Source organism: Panthera tigris, chromosome D3, assembly GCF_018350195.1.
Source record: "Panthera tigris isolate Pti1 chromosome D3, P.tigris_Pti1_mat1.1, whole genome shotgun sequence".
Taxonomy (NCBI): domain Eukaryota; kingdom Metazoa; phylum Chordata; class Mammalia; order Carnivora; family Felidae; genus Panthera; species Panthera tigris.
In genome coordinates, this window is record NC_056671.1 from 65,647,871 (window position 1) to 65,665,728 (window position 17,858).

At 45.3% G+C, this 17,858-nt stretch overlaps 1 protein-coding gene across 11 annotated transcripts in view; it reads left to right on the forward strand.

Annotated features, from left to right (window-relative positions):
* The window catches only part of SLC14A2 (solute carrier family 14 member 2), a 424,168-nt gene that overhangs the window by 380,430 nt on the left and 25,880 nt on the right, over nt 1–17,858 (forward strand). For 10 of the 11 annotated variants that reach the window (XM_042962166.1, XM_042962170.1, XM_042962165.1 and 7 more), the window contains 6 exons: nt 2,084–2,212; nt 5,842–6,034; nt 9,981–10,128; nt 11,188–11,322; nt 13,046–13,095; nt 13,599–17,409. In XM_042962166.1, the coding sequence (XP_042818100.1) occupies nt 2,084–2,212; nt 5,842–6,034; nt 9,981–10,128; nt 11,188–11,322; nt 13,046–13,095; nt 13,599–13,781 (838 nt within the window). In that variant the 3' untranslated portion in view covers nt 13,782–17,409. Of the gene's footprint in view, nt 1–2,083; nt 2,213–5,841; nt 6,035–9,980; nt 10,129–11,187; nt 11,323–13,045; nt 13,096–13,598; nt 17,410–17,858 lie in introns of those variants that run through there. The other variant, XM_042962175.1, reaches the window with a different exon arrangement.

Sequence of the window (17,858 nt, forward strand, 5' to 3'; positions counted from 1 at the left end):
CAAGAAAAGATTCATTGCTGGTAGGTCAGTACCATGTTCTATACCATAGGTTCAAAACTCTAGACACCCTACACAATATCCACACATAAATCCTTCTAAGGAGCCCTGACTTCACCACTGTCCCCAGCAAATCACTGACACAGCTACATGATCTAAACATAACCCCCACCATCCCTCTCTACCACCCCTACTCCCCCACCCCTGTTCCCCTGACCACCGCTACTTCCTGTCCACCAGTCCTACTCCCCTCCTCCTCCTCCATCAGCCCATGTCCCCCCTTATCCCTGTTACCCTAACCCCACTACCCCAGAGACTGTAGCTCACAGAGAGTAACTCAAGGTCAACAGCACTAATGCTGCAGTCCTGAAAGAATGTGGTCCTAATGAAGATCTTTTTGGCATTGGGGTTAAACCAAGTTTTACATATTTGATAGAGCAGATATAAGGTAATGGGTTTCATTCTGACAACCAAACCCAGAAGCCACCAAAGTTTCGGCAGAGAAGTGTTCTGGGAGGGGACTTCCACAGAGAGGGGTTCTAATTTTGTCTCCCCTGGGCTCCCTTGTTTGATTCCTGCTATGCCCACTGCACCCTGCCACTGGGACTACAGGACAGCCCCCAGTATGGGTCAGCCATTTTTTTCTCAGCTTGCCTGAAGCAACTAGTATTAAAACCAAAAAAGTACTAAATCCTAACACTGAACAGAAATGGGAAAATACAGATAAAATGCACACACACACACAGACTTAAAACTAATTATTTTCCCAAAACATGGGTTTCTGCTTTTTAGGTAGATTTTCTAGTCCCAAGGAGATAGATTCCAAACCCAGCGGTCTTCCCTCCCAGCCACTCTTCCACCCACCTCGTCCTCCCCACCCCCTACCCCAACTCCCATCTCCAACTGCCCCATATGTTTATGGCCTCGGGAGCAGCCAGCCCTCTAACCAGTGTCCCATACAAGTGTCCCCACACAGTGCCATGTGTTCAGCTTTTCTTGTTGGAAACTGTCTAGAGATACCTCCTCCCACCCTCCAGCTGCTCCCACTTTCCTCAGTCTAGCTGAGCTAATCTCCTGGCCACTCCAGAGCTGAAAGCTCCCCTCATTCCAGACCCAAGCCATGGCCTCTGCCAGGCAGGAGCCATCCTCTAGCCAGAATGCCCTTCTTCCCTCCTTATGCTTCTGGATGCCCTTGCTGGGCAAAGACAATCAGTCTGTGAAAAGCTTTAGCATGTACACACACCCATTCAACAACCAAGTAAGGCCTAGAGCCCTCTGTGCACCAGACGCTGTTTTCTGTTACACTGATGTCAGACAGACAAGTTCCAGCCTGGACAACTTACAGTCAAGGGCAGGACAGAGCACAGTACACAAGCCTCATGCTCTGGCAGGGGTCTTGCAGTGATTTGCCCAGTCCCTCCTTCACCCTGTTCCCCATCCCCCAGCCAGCTGAGCCATGGGAAGGGTCAAGGGCAGGGTTTATTAGCATCAGGGAGAGAAGTTTAGGAGCACATAGCCTTCCCTGATGAAACAAAAAGAAAGGATAGACTCAAGCTTGGATTCTCCCCACCTCTGGGCCCCTCCCTATCCTGCTGTGGCGAGAGGCTTTTGCGCATCCCCAGCGGGTTCAGCTTGTCCACTCTGGGACACAGGCCAACTGCAACAATTACAGCTTCACACGATGCAGTCAGATGCACTCTCTCCTCCCCCTTCTCTCCCACCCCTCCTCCCTGTCTCCTACACACACACACACACACACACACACACACACACACACACACTTTCCCTGGTGTCATACCTCAGGTTTCTATTAGATCTCTCACTAAACTTAGCAGTCTGAGACCCCCTGAGAAGCCAAGAGGGAGCTTAGACACAGTGAGAAGACAAAGTGCGTACTTTAATTCTAGAATGGCAAGGTAATCAGGGCCGTGTGTGTGTGCACGTGTGTGTGTGTCAGATCCAGGAAGGCACTAGCAGCTGTGTGACTGCCCAACACTCAGGAGTAAGCTGACTTTCTTCTGGGAGTACCAGGGAGGGCCCTACAAGCCCCACCAAATTCAAATGCAATGTAACTGCCCCCACCCAGGTCTGCCATCGCCTCAGGCCTCCACGGGTACAACGGAATGCTGGTCGGACTACTGATCGCTGTGTTCTCTGAGAAGTTAGACTATTACTGGTGGCTTCTGTTTCCTGTGACCTTCACAGCCATGACATGGTGAGGTGCCTCCTTCTTTCTGCTCACAGACCCCCAGGGCCCCGTGGTGCTTGCATCTTACACTGGACGGGGACATGTGCCCTCCTGGAGCCTAGCGTCTTCAGAGTCAGGCTGGCTCTGACACGTGGCCACAAGACATGGTGGCGTGGCCACAAGACACGGTGAAAATCCATCAGTTTGATTGCAACACAACAGATCATTTTTTATTTTGGAATAACGGGGACCCTTTAGAGCAGCAGTGACCACAGGTGTTTCATTGTGCTAATATTCTTCCTTGAATGTTAGGTTTAATAACAAAAGGTAACATTTATTGAATATTTCCTGCAAGACAAGCCCTGTGCTCAGCCAGGTAGGGTTATTTTTGTCCCCAGTTTACAGAAGAAAAGAACAAGTCATGAAGAGGTTAAGTAACTTGCTCCAGGCCATACTTTTACAAAATTTTTGATGATGAACCCAGAGTCTGCAACTATTAAACTCCAGGCTACATGGGAATTATCTAAACTGTGGCCTGACCAAGATGGAAAAGCTAAAAACTCACTTGTGATAGAATCAGAACTCTCTTGGAGAAGAATGTCTATAGTGAAAGCATAGGATCTTTGAACAAGAAACATCAGTTGAGATCTTGCTGTACAATCACTTCATTCTGCAAAGGAATGAAAAAGTCAAGAGAAAGGGTCTTGGGAACAAATATTTGTTGAGATGAGGGGTGTGCTGTGGCTCAGCTCACCTGGATCTTGGGCAGGTCTTTGCTACCTGATGCTATCATTCTTATGCATGCTGTCACCAAAGAGCAGGAGCCCAAGGTGACCCATGTCCTCCAGTCTGTGCCCCACAGCTTTGAGACATGCTAACTCATTTTCAACACCTCTAAGAAGTACATATCTTTCTTAGATTTCTGGAGTCACTAAAACAGTTAGTTTAAGTACTAATTTATTAAGTTTCAGTTTATTACTTTTTAGCAGTGCTTGTAAATAAATTACTACATTAAGCATTTTGGGAAATTTATGTTTCTTCTCAGGGTTTCTGTGTCTCTGAATCCATTGGGACAAAAACTATAGCAGTCATTTCTATGGGGATTTCCTCAATGCCTCGCACCTGCCCCCATGTAAGGCATAGGAGACCCTGTCTTCATTTGCATACATTTGGTTTATAACAACAGATTAAGCCTCTCATGTCAAGATTTGATAACTGCTTTGAAGAAAGCAAAACAGAGCAAGTGGGACAGAGAGGGATTCCAGACGTGAGTGGTCAGGGAAGGCCACTTTCAGGAAGGAGCATTCATGCTTTCCCTTAAATGATAAAAGGCACTTGCCATCTGAAGATCTAGTGAAGGACGTTGCAGACAGCGGTGGTGGCATGTGCAGACCCCAGCTGGAGGAGTGCCCCATGTTCAGGAAACAAGACCAGCGGGGGCTTACGCCCAGTGAATGAAGGAGGAATGGAGGAGGTGAAGGCAGAAGTAAATGAGGGCTAGACCCCGTTTGCTTTGAGGATCCAGTAGGCTTTTGTATTTTTATTACAACTGTGATGGGAAGCAGTTAAAGGGTTTTAAGCAGAGATGTGATAGGATATGGTTTAAATTTAAACAAATTGCTCTGCTTGCCTTGTGGAGAATGGATTTTAACTGGAGCAAGAGCAGATGCTGGAAGGAGAGTCAGGAACCCACAGAGAGATGAGAGTGGTCTGGACAAAGGTGATACACAGGAAGGTGGTTGGGTTTAGGATGTATTTTAAGGAAGGTAAAGGCAACAAGACTCTCTGGGAGGCTGTGGAGTTTGGGGGGCGGGGAAGAAAAGAGGATTCAGTACACTCCTATAGTTTGCCTGAGCACCTGGATTGATGGACAAGACTAAGAGAAAAACAGGTTGGTGGTAGGAGACAAGGTGTAAATCAAGAATTCTGACAGACATATTAGGCTATAGACTTCCAAGTAGACATGTTGACAAGGTAACTGGATGTACAAATCCAGAACTTTGATATGGTCAAGATTTGGAGGGCAGAAGTATACAGAAGACATTTTGTCCATGGGTCTAAAAGATATCACCCAGAAAAAGAAGATGAAGAGAAGACCCAAGGCTGAACCATAGGATATTCCAGTATATAGATGACTGGGAGAAGAGAGAAAGAACCACAAAGAAGTGACAAGAAGCAGCTGGAGAAGTAGGAAGAAAGCTAAGAAAGGGCAGTGTCATGGTAGCCCTGACAGAAAATATTTCAATCCAGTTGGAGCATCCGATTATCAAATGAAGGGAGCAGGGAATGGCCATAGATTTGGTACGATAGATGTCATTAGTGAACTGGACAAGAGCCACTTGCATGGCATGGAGAGAACACACACCTGATTGGAGTGGATTTAGGAAAGAAAGGGAGTGGAAAGATTGACCATAGCAATCTGTTGAGGAATATTTGTTATGAACAAGGGCAGGGAAGTGGGGCAAAATAGCCAGAGGGAACATCGGATTAAAGGAGGAGGGTGTTAATAGGAAGAAGATACTAAAGCATTTTGTAAACTTATGAGAGTGTTCCAGAGATAAAGGAGAGACTGCACCTGCAGGAGAGAGAGGAGAGAATTGCAAGAGTGAAGTCTTTGAGACAGATTGGATCTTGAAGCACAAGAGTAAGAATTGGCCCAATAAAGAAAGAGGAATACTTTCATTATGTGACAAAGGCAGAGAGGAAGACTATGTAGGAGCTGGGCAATTGGAGTGTAGAGCTTACGGTTGGGAAAATGAAGCATTTCTCATCTTGTCATTTCTGTTCTTTTATTCTCAACAAGTTGGAGAGTTAATTTGCATGGACTGTGTAGTAGGGTTTTCAGGCAGTCATAAATGCCCATTGGAGACTCAAGGTCATGAATTAAAGGTAGACCAGTCAGCCAGATCATGTGATTTCATGTTTTGTCCCAGTAGCTCTTTGAATGTGGAAGACGTAGGGTGTTAAGTGTCTACGGTGGCTTGTCCTTTCAAGGAAACTAAAGTTCAGGGAGATCATTACCTAAGGCTGCTCACTCAGCCTATAAATGTAGGAGTTAGGATTTGCACCCAGCTCCATCTGCTTCCAACATGCCTGCTTCTCCCAAGGAGGAGGCCGAGAAAAGAGAGGACACAAACAACTGAAGGTTTCATCTTCATGTGGTGGCTTCCAGAGTAGCTCAAAGCACTTCAGTTGAATCAAGCCCACACATTACCTTTGTGCCATAGCAGCTGCCTCCTCCAAGACCAGGCTTCTAAAATGTTATCACAGTGCAGGAGAGTAGCTGTTGTACATCCTGATGATTCAAGGGCAATACACATTATTTTCTAAGGATTATGTTTTGTTTAATTTTCTTGGTTTAAGAAACAAGCAAATATTTAAATTATAAAGTTTTATATTCAAGTATTATATTTGCTATTCAAGTATAATTTACAATATATTCAAGTATATTTATACTTTAAAAATGCATCTCTCAAAGATTCACCTTAAATGGAACACCTTATCCCCAGTCCCAGATAAATGGACCACTAGAGTCTCAAAGGAGCCAGGAATGGCTGGGCCAAGGACAGGGGGGCACCATGGACAGAGCTGACGAGACAAGATGGTGTAGACCTAAGGATGAGCACAGATTAACCCTTTGTCTTGCTCATCTTCAGCCCAGTTCTTTCCAGTGCCTTGAATTCCATCTTCAGCAAGTGGGACCTTCCTGTCTTCACACTGCCCTTCAACATTGCTATGACCCTGTACCTGGCAGCCACCGGCCACTACAACCTCTTCTTCCCCACAACACTGGTGGAGCCTGTGTCTTCAGTGCCCAATATCACCTGGACAGAGATGGAGATGCCCTTGGTAAGTTACCCAATGGCAGATGAGTGGGGACCCCTGCTTATACCACACACCTTCTTGATAACTGGTTTGTGGATTATCCAGGCTCTCAGCTTCTCCAGATGCATCTCCACCAGATGATGGTCATAGTAGAGAACAGGACAGAGAAAAAGGCTGCTGTGCTTTCAACAAACCCTCATTGAAGGTCTGATATGTACCAGGCACTTTATCAGACACTAGGAATACACGGGGAATAAAAGGACAACAACTTCTCTGCCCTTTTGAAGTGTAGTCTCTGTACAGGGAAACAGACAGTAAATAAGTGCATAGGTCAGTACCAAGTTAATTATACAGAATGGTAGGGTTCAGGGAAAAATACTCAATAAGATGGATGGTTGGGTGAAGGGGCCAGATACTAAAACAAATGTTTAAAATTAGGGTTTTAAAGGTCTTATCAAGAGAAGATAGGGATGAATTTTCATGTACTTTCCATATCAGTGACTCTCAAGCAGGGGTGACTTTGCCCTCCTGGAGGGAGGAGGCAAAATTTAGACTGGGGGGAGGGGTGCTACTGGTATCAAAAGGTCAGGGATGCCACCAAACATGCTACTATTCACAAGACAGCCCTCCCCATAACCAAGAATTATCTAGCCCCAAATGTCAATAAATATCGAAGTTGAGAAACCCTGCTTCACATCTAACTATCACAAATGTACATATTCATTTATTCTACCAATCTCTAGACACTTGGGATAAAGGGATATAATAAAAACCTAACACAAGATTAAATAGACAGAATTGTAAAATTTGGCCTTGTTCATGAACAATAAAGAGAGCTAACAGCTAAGGCTACGGCAAGCTTATTACGTATCAGACACTGTTCCAAGCCCTTGACTTCTGGACTTAATTTAACCCTCCTAATAGCCCAATACTGTAAGTACTATCATCATTCCCATTCACAGATGAGAAAACTAAGGCACAGAGAAGGTTAGCTGCCCAAGCTCAAACTGCTGCTAGTGCCTGAATATAAAACCCAGGCAGCCTGATGTAGAGCCCAGACTTTGACCCATCACCCACTTAGTCCCAGGTGAGACAGACACCCTCATCTGGAACGACCACAGTGCGGTGAAACCTGCTTCTCAATTCAGTCCACCCCTCATTAGGTACCGTGAAGTATTAGAGAGCTCTTTACCTTCCTCAGAAATCTGTCCCCCTCCATCTTTCACCCACTCGTTCTAACTCGGCTGTTTAGAGTAATTCAGAATATTATTTCTATGATTGCCTTTTGAATACTTGCACATAGAACCTACATCCTCAGTATTGTTTATGTAGTCTGCTTTCCCAGCCCTCACCACCCAGCTGAGCCCATCATCAAGATGGGCTGCTGGGGGCTCAGCTCCAGGGCCACCACTTGTGGGTGGGGAGGACAGTTCAGGGGTTTCAGGGTCAGCCACACTTGGACCTGAAGCTATCAGAAAAGGAAAGTCTTCCCTGCCCCTAGTGCAAATGCTAACTATGCAAAACCTTTTTGAATATTTTGTCTTTTCAAAGTTTTGTGTGGGGCAGGGCTGGAGGGGCATCAGAGTCAGGGTTAGGATCTAAATCCAAGAGAATGGAAAAGACATAACCCTGCATTGGAGGGAAAGCCCACTGTCTCAAGTGGAAAATGGCAGGGGCAGGAGCAGGGACAAAGCTCTAACTCTGAGGGGACTGTCAGTGATCATCAGCTGGCAGTTAGGCACATTGCCATAAGGGCACAGACCTGCTGTCCCTGAGCCCTACCCATGAGGCAGAGTCCCAGTAACAGCCTCGGGGGCATGGGCATTGCCCATGGAGCCTCCCACCCTCCCCACTGAGGGGCACAGGATGGAGACGGCCACCTGCCACCTGCGAGAGATTCCTCTCATTCATCTTCAAAGTGAACAGAAAGTGGCAGCATGCAAATCCATATACCCTGAGGCACCAGCTCACCCACCACACCACTACTTTCACAGTGGGCTCCTTCTCCTCCACACCATCCAGGTCCCAACTCCCCTTCCTTCCTTGTCTTTTAAACAATGATGAGAATGACTTCCTTTTTGTTTAACTGGCCTTTCTTGTTACTAGAGGATTGTCGAGAGTAGGCAGTAGGAAGGATGCAGGGGCTCAGTAAATTTCCATGCACACCCGACTGCCCTTCACACCTTCACCCCAGGGTGTTGGAGAGCAGGTGGAAGGGAGGGGTGCCACCCCAGGGCCACAGTTCACCAAGCTAAAATATGGATCCCGGCAGAGGAAGGTGCTTTCTGAGCCCAGACTCTGTTCTGAGGCTACTTGTCCCTCATTCTTCTCATTCTTGACTGCTTGGGCTTCAAATCTGTGTTCCCAGACAGCAAGGGGGAAGTTGGAACCCCCTTTGCATCCTGCATGCCTCAGACTTTGGGAAGTCATGGAATATTTATTGAGTAGATTTTCAGCCAGTACCCAACACTTAAGCTGAGTTCCCTGAACTGGCAGAAAGCATTCTCAGGGTTCCTTTAAATAAGATGCACACCCCCATCATTCCTGGCATGAGGCTCTAGGCTCTGGCCCAGACGGTGCTTGGTAATTGAAAGGCCACCCATCCAGAGACCAGGATGGGCAAAGCTTAAAAAGCTCTGTGAGACTCCTCAAACACTGTTCTCTAAAGAAATCAGACTGACTCCAGAATTAAATCAGGTTGTTAAAAAGTACAAAATTTCACCCAAAGGGAGATGTGCAATTAATTTCCAACATCTACAGCAGGTCATGTATAACTAACTCAGTGGTCCCCAAATTCAGTTGCACTTGGGAATCTCCTGAGGCCCTGGTCATGCCCCATACCAGTTAAATCACAATGTCTAAGGAGGAGCCAGTCATCAATTTTTTTTTCTAGGATTTCCAATGTACAGCAAAGTTTGGAAACTGCTGAGCTAATCAATACATATTTATTAAGCACCTATTATGTACCCAGCCATCAAGGAGCCTGGCCCTCAAAGAGGTCACATGACATAGTAATAGAGCAAAGACAGCAGAATTTTAAAGGTGGGAGATTATCTGCTATGGCAGCCTTCTCATGTTACAGAGAAGGGCACCAGAGCCCAGCATGAGGAAGTGACATACCCACCATCATTCCATGAGCGTGTGCAAAACTCCCCTGAAAGCTGGAGCCCTCAGCTCCCAGGCCAATACTCTTCCCTAGCCTGCCAATCTCCCTCCTCTCCTTCAGGCCCTCCTCTGTCAGATGTAGATGGTTCAGCTTGGGCAGAAAAAGGGCCATCTGACTCCCAAATTAGCCATCTACAATTGCAACACCCTCAAATGACTCTCAAACTCGGGGATGTTTGGCTTTATTCTGTTTTCCAATGGTATACATATTATCTTTCTACAAATGCTAAGTGATCCTCGAGCAGGAGAAATGCCACCTCCTTCCCAGAGCCCCATAATACCCTAGGTAGCTCTGAATGTGCAGCAACCACCTCTAGACCAGGGGTCAAGCTCAGAGGCTCTAGCCTGGCCTTAGCCACCAATGATCTGGGTGACCTTTGATTAAATCAATCATCAAAATGGCCTAGAATATTTCCAATATTCCTGGAATACCTGTAGGATGTCAGAAGGTCTGGTGGAAATCCCCTAGTGCCCTGAAACTTCCAATGGCATTCGCAGGAGAGGGTGCCCTCTGGTTCTCTCAAAGCTCCTCCTCTCAAAGCAGAAGCCATGTGTCTTTCAGAAGCACCTGTGTTGGGAGGGTTTTGCACGGGGGATGCCAGATGCCTGCTAGGTGGTGGAGTGAGGAGCTATTTGTTCCAGCTCATGTCCTTCCTCCCAAGTTCTCTTCCACGCTAGAGGGCACCGCCATCCTCCCGTTCCAACCCATTACCCCCACCAGGAATGGCTTTGTCCTGACCCTAAGGCCTGCTCTTTTCATTATGTGCCCACACTCCAGTGACCCCAGATTCTGTTGACTTTGCAGCTGCTACAAGCCATCCCCATCGGGGTTGGCCAGGTGTATGGCTGTGACAATCCCTGGACAGGCGGCGTGTTCCTGGTGGCTCTGTTCATCTCCTCGCCACTCATCTGCCTGCATGCAGCCATTGGCTCGATTGTGGGGATGCTAGCAGGTAGGACAGGGTCCCCTCTCTGCAGGGAGGACCTTGGAATAATTTTCCTGAGGTCATTCCATCCCTGAACAGGGCAAATAATCTAGACTTGTTATCTTCACTGGTGTTTTTGAACATTGTCAGGGGAGAGACTTATTTTTCCCTTTCTTGATTTTCCAAAGTGAGCAGACTGCCTCAGCAGGATATGTGGGGAGAGGCAAGGGGCTGAAGACCTCATTGGCTACCTGAGCCCCTGGGAGCTGAGGGGTGGAAGGAAAGGGAGGGTCACTCAGAGGCCTGGAGAGCAGTAACAGACCGAGGAGTATAAATGACCCAGTGCTTTGAAGTTTGGAGTAAACTAAAAGAAAACAATTTCTCAAAAACTGTATTCCTATTTGACAAATGTGATTTAATATTTCTGCATGTAGGCATATGTATGTACATGCATTTATATATGTAAATATGCACAGTAGAGCCAGAAATTGGAGTCGGGCACATAGGACTAGGATCCTGTTGACTCATTCCAATGTTTTTCAGAAACATCTTGGAAGCAGAACTTTAAAAAAATCATTTAAAAATAATTTTGAATTTATCAAAAAATTATAAAAGTAAAAATGGTACATGAAGCACCCATAAATTCTTTGCCTGATTCACCTATTGTTCACATCCTGTACTTCTATTTGTCTATCTCTATACATCTGTATGTGTATATACATACTTTTCCTCAACCATTTGAAGCAGACCTTTTTCACTTGAAAAGTTTCTTGATAAAAATGCAGCTACTCAGGCCAAAGGTGTGGAGAATACCTAGAATCCCAACGCCTTGACCTCCTCTCACCCTGAAAGTAGTCACACCTCTGTGTGAAATCTTCAAGCCCCAGTTTGGGAACCACTGCTGTCCTCTTGTTGCTGGTGCCTGAAGACCAGATGCCATTTCTAGAGGCTCTTTTGATGGGATGGGGGAGGAGTGTGGGGAGGGGATAGCAGGAGTGAGGCCATCCTGAGAGCTGGCACCAGCCACGAGGTGGCCTTTGTGTGGGGACCCAGAACTGACCAGAAACGTCACACCTTGTTCCACAGCCCTGACGGTGGCCACGCCCTTCGAGACCATCTACATGGGCCTCTGGAGCTACAACTGTGTCCTCTCCTGCATCGCCATAGGGGGCATGTTCTACGCCCTCACCTGGCAGACGCATCTGCTGGCCCTCGTCTGTGGTGGGTATTTGGGGAAGCTGACCACCAGGTCACTCTGCAATTCCTTCCTTCCCTCCCTACTTGATTATGCAAAACCCATGAGGAACATTAATCAGAACTTGGTAGCAGTTCTAAGTTCTAGAAGGACCTGTGGCTTGGGTCCCAATGGGGGACTTGAGGTTCCTCTTCTGTGAAATGGAGTCACAACCATGCTTACTGTTTTTTATTTACACAGTGTTGTAAGTTTCCAAGGAGATCACACATGCATTTCCTCAGGTGCTAGTGGCAGTGTTCCGGTATAATAACGTCATCCCACAACCTTTTAGAGAACACCATGTAGTGCCACGCCCTAGACTATGCATGGAAGATACAGTGGTGACCACATTGTCATGAAGCCACATCTAGAGGAAGAACAGTTATCACACAATCATTAAGGCTGTGATGTCTGAAAAGATTATTACAAAGACCCAGTGAGATGACATACCTGGGAGCACTGAGCTGTCAGAAGATCACAACATGGGAGCTTGATTTCCATGGAGTAAGTAGTGCACTGTCCCAAGGGAAATGGGTGCGGGCGCTCTCAAAGCTGCACCCCAGCGCCACATACAAACTCAGTCCTCCCAGATCACTACCAGGCATAGATTGTCAGCCCATTGTACACCCTGGTACCCAGAAGGTTTAATGAACTTAATCTAGAACACAGCTATTGAGGGCAGAAGCAAGATTCAAACCCCAGCCTCATCTTTCCCCCAGTTTTCCTGCCCTGGAGTTACTTACGTTCTCTGGAAACAGCAGGACTTTAATAAGCAAAACTGGAGACAAGTAAAGGGCAGAATAACATTCAGAAGAACTTTTTCCCCATTCATATGTGGAGACTGTAAATGACTTCCATGTATGTCTCTTGTATTCCCCTCAGCAGCCAGCAAGGAGACAGTAGGCTCGGTAAATATCTGTCAAGTCAGAAGTGCCAGATATTTTGAAGCTAATACTGTAACTGCCTTTGGTCTTTGGAGAAGTGGCACATTCCTGTGGCTAGAACCATCTGGGAAGGCTTTGCAGGGAGGACGGGGTTTATCTCAACGCTTCCAGGATGGGAATTGGGTAGGTAGGGACAGGGGGAGAAGGTGTTCTGGACAGAGGAACAGAAAGAGCAAAAATGCAGGGGCATAAGAAGCTTATCCAGAAGCACAAGGGCGTGGTTTAGCTCCCCTACCTGTCCTGGGGGCCACAGCCTACAGTGAACCCCGAAGCCTGGATCCTAGGGACAAGCTCACAGACCAGTAAGGTCCAGTTCTGGTGAGGCTTGGGGCGGGTCCAACAAGTTCTATCAGGGCCGCTCAGAATCCTGGATGGGAGGAGCCTTGTTGGGGGTTCATATAGTCTGACCACTCATTCCTAAGACAGATAATAATCCAGCCACACATCCCCAAGGTCAGCGTGGACAAGCAAAAAATGCTTACTGACCCCTGACTGTATGCAAGGCCACCATGGAAATGCGGAGGAGATAGAAGGCTTTAATCTCTGCCCTCAGAACACAGTCTGGTGGGAGATTGGCCACACCTACCTGCAAAAAAAAAAAAAAAAAAAAAAAAAAAGCTACCATAATAATGTCAGGCAAATATGCCAGATGTCAGGATGTGGTGAGACACCAAGGCTGCTGGAGACAGTATAGGACCCCCTGCCCTTGGGAAGAGGTGGGGGAAAACCCTGGGAAGCTGACTCCATGGTCCTTGTTTTTCCACAGCCCTGTTCTGTGCATACATGGGAGCAGCCCTGTCCAACATAATGTCTGTGGTAAGTTTGGATTCTCCTGAACATGCCTGTCCCAGCCAGGGCTTTAGGACATTTACAGTTTGTGAAAGAATCCTGAATGCATTCTGGTAGCTTGTATCCACACAATGCCTTTGTCAAGGTTTATCCAGGACAAATGTCCAGAGAAGGACTGGAAATTGCATATATGTGCCTCTGAGGTGTGTTGGAGGTGGCTGTGTGTGTGCACAAAAGAGTGGTATAACCAGCAGTGGAGAACCTAGATGGACAGATGGAGGTACTTGTGTGTGGCTGGATGTGGGAAGTCGTACCTAGGCTGATTTTCAACTCCATCATTAAAAGATTCTGATTGTGCCCAAAGGTACCAATATCTCAGATTCCTAGACCAAACTAACCTTATCTTATGAACCTAAAAACCGATGTCATCAATAGGGAAGGATCCCCATCCTCCGCTGCTACCACAGCCTTCTCCCCCAGGGTCCCTGGAGCCTAGGACCATTTTCAGACCCCAATGCTTTTGCTTCCAGATTGGTGTGCCGTCAGGCACCTGGGCCTTCTGCCTCTCCACCCTCATCTTCCTGCTCCTGACAACCAACAACCCTGCCATCTATAAGCTCCCACTCAGCAAAGTCACCTACCCAGAGGCCAACCGCATCTACTACCTGACAGTGAAGAACATTGAAGAAGAGAAGTCCCCCAGCGGTGACTAGCCCATTTCTAGGCTGAAATGCTCTTTGCCTGGACCTGGTGTCTGCTCCCTGTGGTCTCAACTCTGGGTCAATCAGCAGCAGCACTCACCTTCTGTGCCTCTCCTTGCACCTGTGTAACCAAACACACCTGTACCTCCCTTATCCTGATGGCTGATTTTTCTCTCTCTGCACAGATCACCATAACTATCCATGTGTGACATTAGAGAATGTTGGTATGAGCTTGCTGGAGTTAGAAGTAAGACATGTGCTTTAAATGTCATTGTCTTAAAGCAAAAACGTTTCTATTTAGTCTTTTGGGAAGATGATTACAAGATGATCTTCTTGGCATGTTTAAATAATAGATGCTGTAAAATTGAACTTGCTGAGTGGTTCCTAGGCACATACAGAAACAGAGTGTGTGGAAATTCAGGGGATATGCACAAAGAGTTGAAGGTGCCTTAGTGCACTTAGCTAGTGGTTGATGGGCACAACCAGCTTTACAAAAAAGAGGAATTTCACACTGATAGACTGTTAAAGTCAAAAGAGATAATTAGGGAATTGGGAGTGTCTAAATAGGATATTTCAAACATTCATTGGTCAGAGGAAAGGGCAAGATGATATCTAATAGCAGGAAGCAATTAATAAAGATTAGAATCCCATATATGAGTTTTATTATGGAGGATAAAATTATGAAGGATAAGCATTTCTCAGTATAAGTCAAACCAGCAACTTTGAGTAGAGATCTCAATTGAGAAAAGTATCTGAGTTCAATGTGTGAAAATCTGGGGAAATTTATTTCATTTTCCTATTTGCTTATGGGTGTTGAAAGCTTTATCAAGTCTGTGATACTTAAAACAAATGGTTAGCCTGAGTACGACCAACAATTATCCATGAATTTCATACTTTAACTTCCCAATCACAGTCATTAGCTTACATTCAGTCTTTATATGTAGATCAGGGCTCAGCAAACTTTTTTTGGAAAGGGTCAAAGAGTAAATATTTTTTATTCTGTCTATAGAAAGACTCACTTGTGTCATTATAGCATGAAACAGTCTTGGACAACATATAAATGAATGAACATGGTTGTATTCCAAGAAGACTCTATTAAACAAACAAACTAGTTTGGACCCAAAAGCTGAACTTAGCCAGTGCCTGACATAGATGTTCACCATAATAATGGTTAGGAGCTTGTGGGCAGCAGGCCCATAGGACATCACCAAATTCTTTACAACAGACAGCCACATAACCATTTATATGCTGGGTGATACTGGAAGCTTTTTAGGAAAGTGAGATTACTATGACCAGAATCTGGAAGATCTGAGGCTCTTTGATAGACCCCAGGCACTAGGGGCTACAGTTTTAAACAGGCTCTCCTTCCACGGAAATGTCTGGGAGCCACCCCTAAGCTTCCCCCTCCTCCATTCCCTCACTCTGTTTCCACCTCTGCCAACAGGCATACCACCATGAGAGAGGGGGAGAAACCTGACCTTTAGTACAGGAGTTTCCAGCAGGAAGAGCAGGGAGGCTCCTAGAATCCCAAGCTTGGAGGGGAGTAGTGGTAAGGGCCAGAGGGTCCTGCCATTCTGAGATGCATGAACCCCTCTGTACAAAGGACGGGGGCTTCAGTTCCCTGCCAGGCTTCCAGGCAGGGCTAAATTACCCAAAAGGGAGGGGAGAGCCACCCCCAAAACATTCTAACAAGAGATAACAGAACCAGTTGACCTGTTCATTCATTATGGACAATTGCACCTGGAAACCTACTTTCCTTTCCTTTAAGCCCAGGAGACTCTCCACCCCAAGAACTGGATCTGATGGGAGCTGTGTTTAAACTGTACTTTGTATTGGATTTCCAGGACAGGAAAACTATTTGGGGGTGTATGTATGTATGTGTGTGTGTACTTGGACAAGAGTGTCTCTTGTCCGTTTCTTTCTCACCCCACGTCTCTGTCATTAACAAGGTCCACTTCAGTTACAGGTATTGGGGTTTTTTTTCCTCCCAAGTTCCCACTTTCACCCCTGTAGAAATTAAATGTTAACTGCATTGCCAGCTGTCAAATTCAATGAAGAAACATGGATAAAAGCTAAGTGGTTCAGAAAAAGGAAAAAGTATGTTCAGCAAAAACCATAGGGCCTCAGAAATTCTATAATACACTATAATAAAGATGGCCAGATATGTAGGTAGAAATAAGAAAACACCTACTAATTTAAAATAAGAAAGAACTGTCTGGATGAAGTATTGTGAATCACTGAATTCTTGCCAAGAGATGTTGTCCAGGAGTGATGAAATGTTTTCAAAAGACATCTTTTGGGATTAAGAGGCAGAAAATCGATGGTATTTCCCAAATGTGGTCAAACAGGCTCCTCCTGGAGCAGAACAAATCTTATTAAGCCAGCCTGGTGGGCAGATGCTTTGTGTCTCTCATGAACATGGAGAAGGGTGGGGCAGAAATGAGAATTCCCCATCCCTCTAAGAAAAGTCAGCCCTATGCAGGTCCTGCGCGTGGGCCATAAACAGATGCCCAGATGTCCTCTGAAGTAGCCCAAATAGTGATAGGGGGGTTGGAGAACTCCCTGCAGTGACCTTGTCCTGACTTCACCAGCTCCTTCCTATCCCACTGCCCCCCTGGATGAGTAGGGGCAGGAGCCTTAACAGCAGAGACACTACCACCAACATGAGGTTGCACAGGAGCGAGCCACCAGGAGAGAAGGAGAAGAGATTTGGGGTACACATCCCAGCTGCTTTGCTGCTATCATCCTAAACTCCAAGCAGCAGCTCTTGGGTGCACAAATGGTAGTTGGACGTAAATATGGCTGAACATAAATAGGCATTAAAAAGAGAAGGAATGTATGTTGGGCATCAGGGGATAGTAGAGGAGGTGCTGTCCTAACCTGTCCCAATCACCCCCCCTCCCTGTCTCCACTATTCCCTCCTCAGACCTTCGCATCTCCTCCCTCTGACCTCATCATCCCCACCCCCTTTCCAGTCTCCTCTACTCCTCATGGAAGAGCTCCACCGTCTGCCATGAAACAGTGTCGTTCTGCTGTATTTTTAAATGATCAATCTCAGCTCATCTTTCAGTCTTGTCTATGATAACTGACATAGCCAAGTTCCATTGTCAAGTTCTCTACGTCTTCTTGGTCAAAACTTCAGTTTGTTTGCTAAGAAATAATGCATCTTCTTTAGATTTAAACCAATGTTGCCATAGTGTTACTCATAATGTTCTCATACAGTAATTTCAATCCGTCCTGTATCTATGGCTCTCCTTTCTCTTTCCAGTCTTACGGAATTTTGCTCCCTCTTTTCCCTAATCAAGTATGTGAGGGGTTCATCCGTTTTATTGTCTTTTTCAAAGAAGCAGTTTGAGATTCATTTGCCCTTTCTACAGTTTGGTTTGTTTTCTATTTTATTGATTTCTTTCTCCTGTTTTCCCATAATTTATTTAAATGTTCATTTTCTCCTAATGTTTTAAAATTGATGTGAAGTTTCTTCATTTTACATCTTTCTCCTTAGCAACAAAGGCATTTTAAGGCTAGTAATTTCCCCCTGAGTACAACTATAGCTGTGTGATATAGGTTTTGGAATAAAGTATTCTACTTTAATCAGTTTTTAAATAGTTTGTAATTTTAGTTTTGATTTCTCTTTGGTCCAAAAATTATTTAATGTATTGCTTAATTTCTAGCACTTGGGATCTTTTTATATATTTTAATTTTGTATATCTAGTTTTATTAGATTATGCGCAGAGAGGATGGCCTGTAAAATCTCTATTTTAAAATTATATGAATCTCTGTTTGTAGCCAAGTACTTGATTGATTTTGGAGATAAAAAATGCAAATTTTTGATTTGAAGGAAATACATATTAAATTTATTTATTAATTGCATCATTCAGTTCTTCTATGTGCTTGTTTATTTTTTGTCTATAGGATCTTAATTCTGAAAAGAGTTTATTAAAATTCAACTATAATTGTATAGTTTCATGAAACTCTCTTTGCATTTTTATGACATTTGTCTCAAATATTTAGCAACTACCTTGTTTGGTGCCCAGTGACTATAACTGTCATTGATTTTTCATAAATGTTATCTTTACTATTACATGCTAC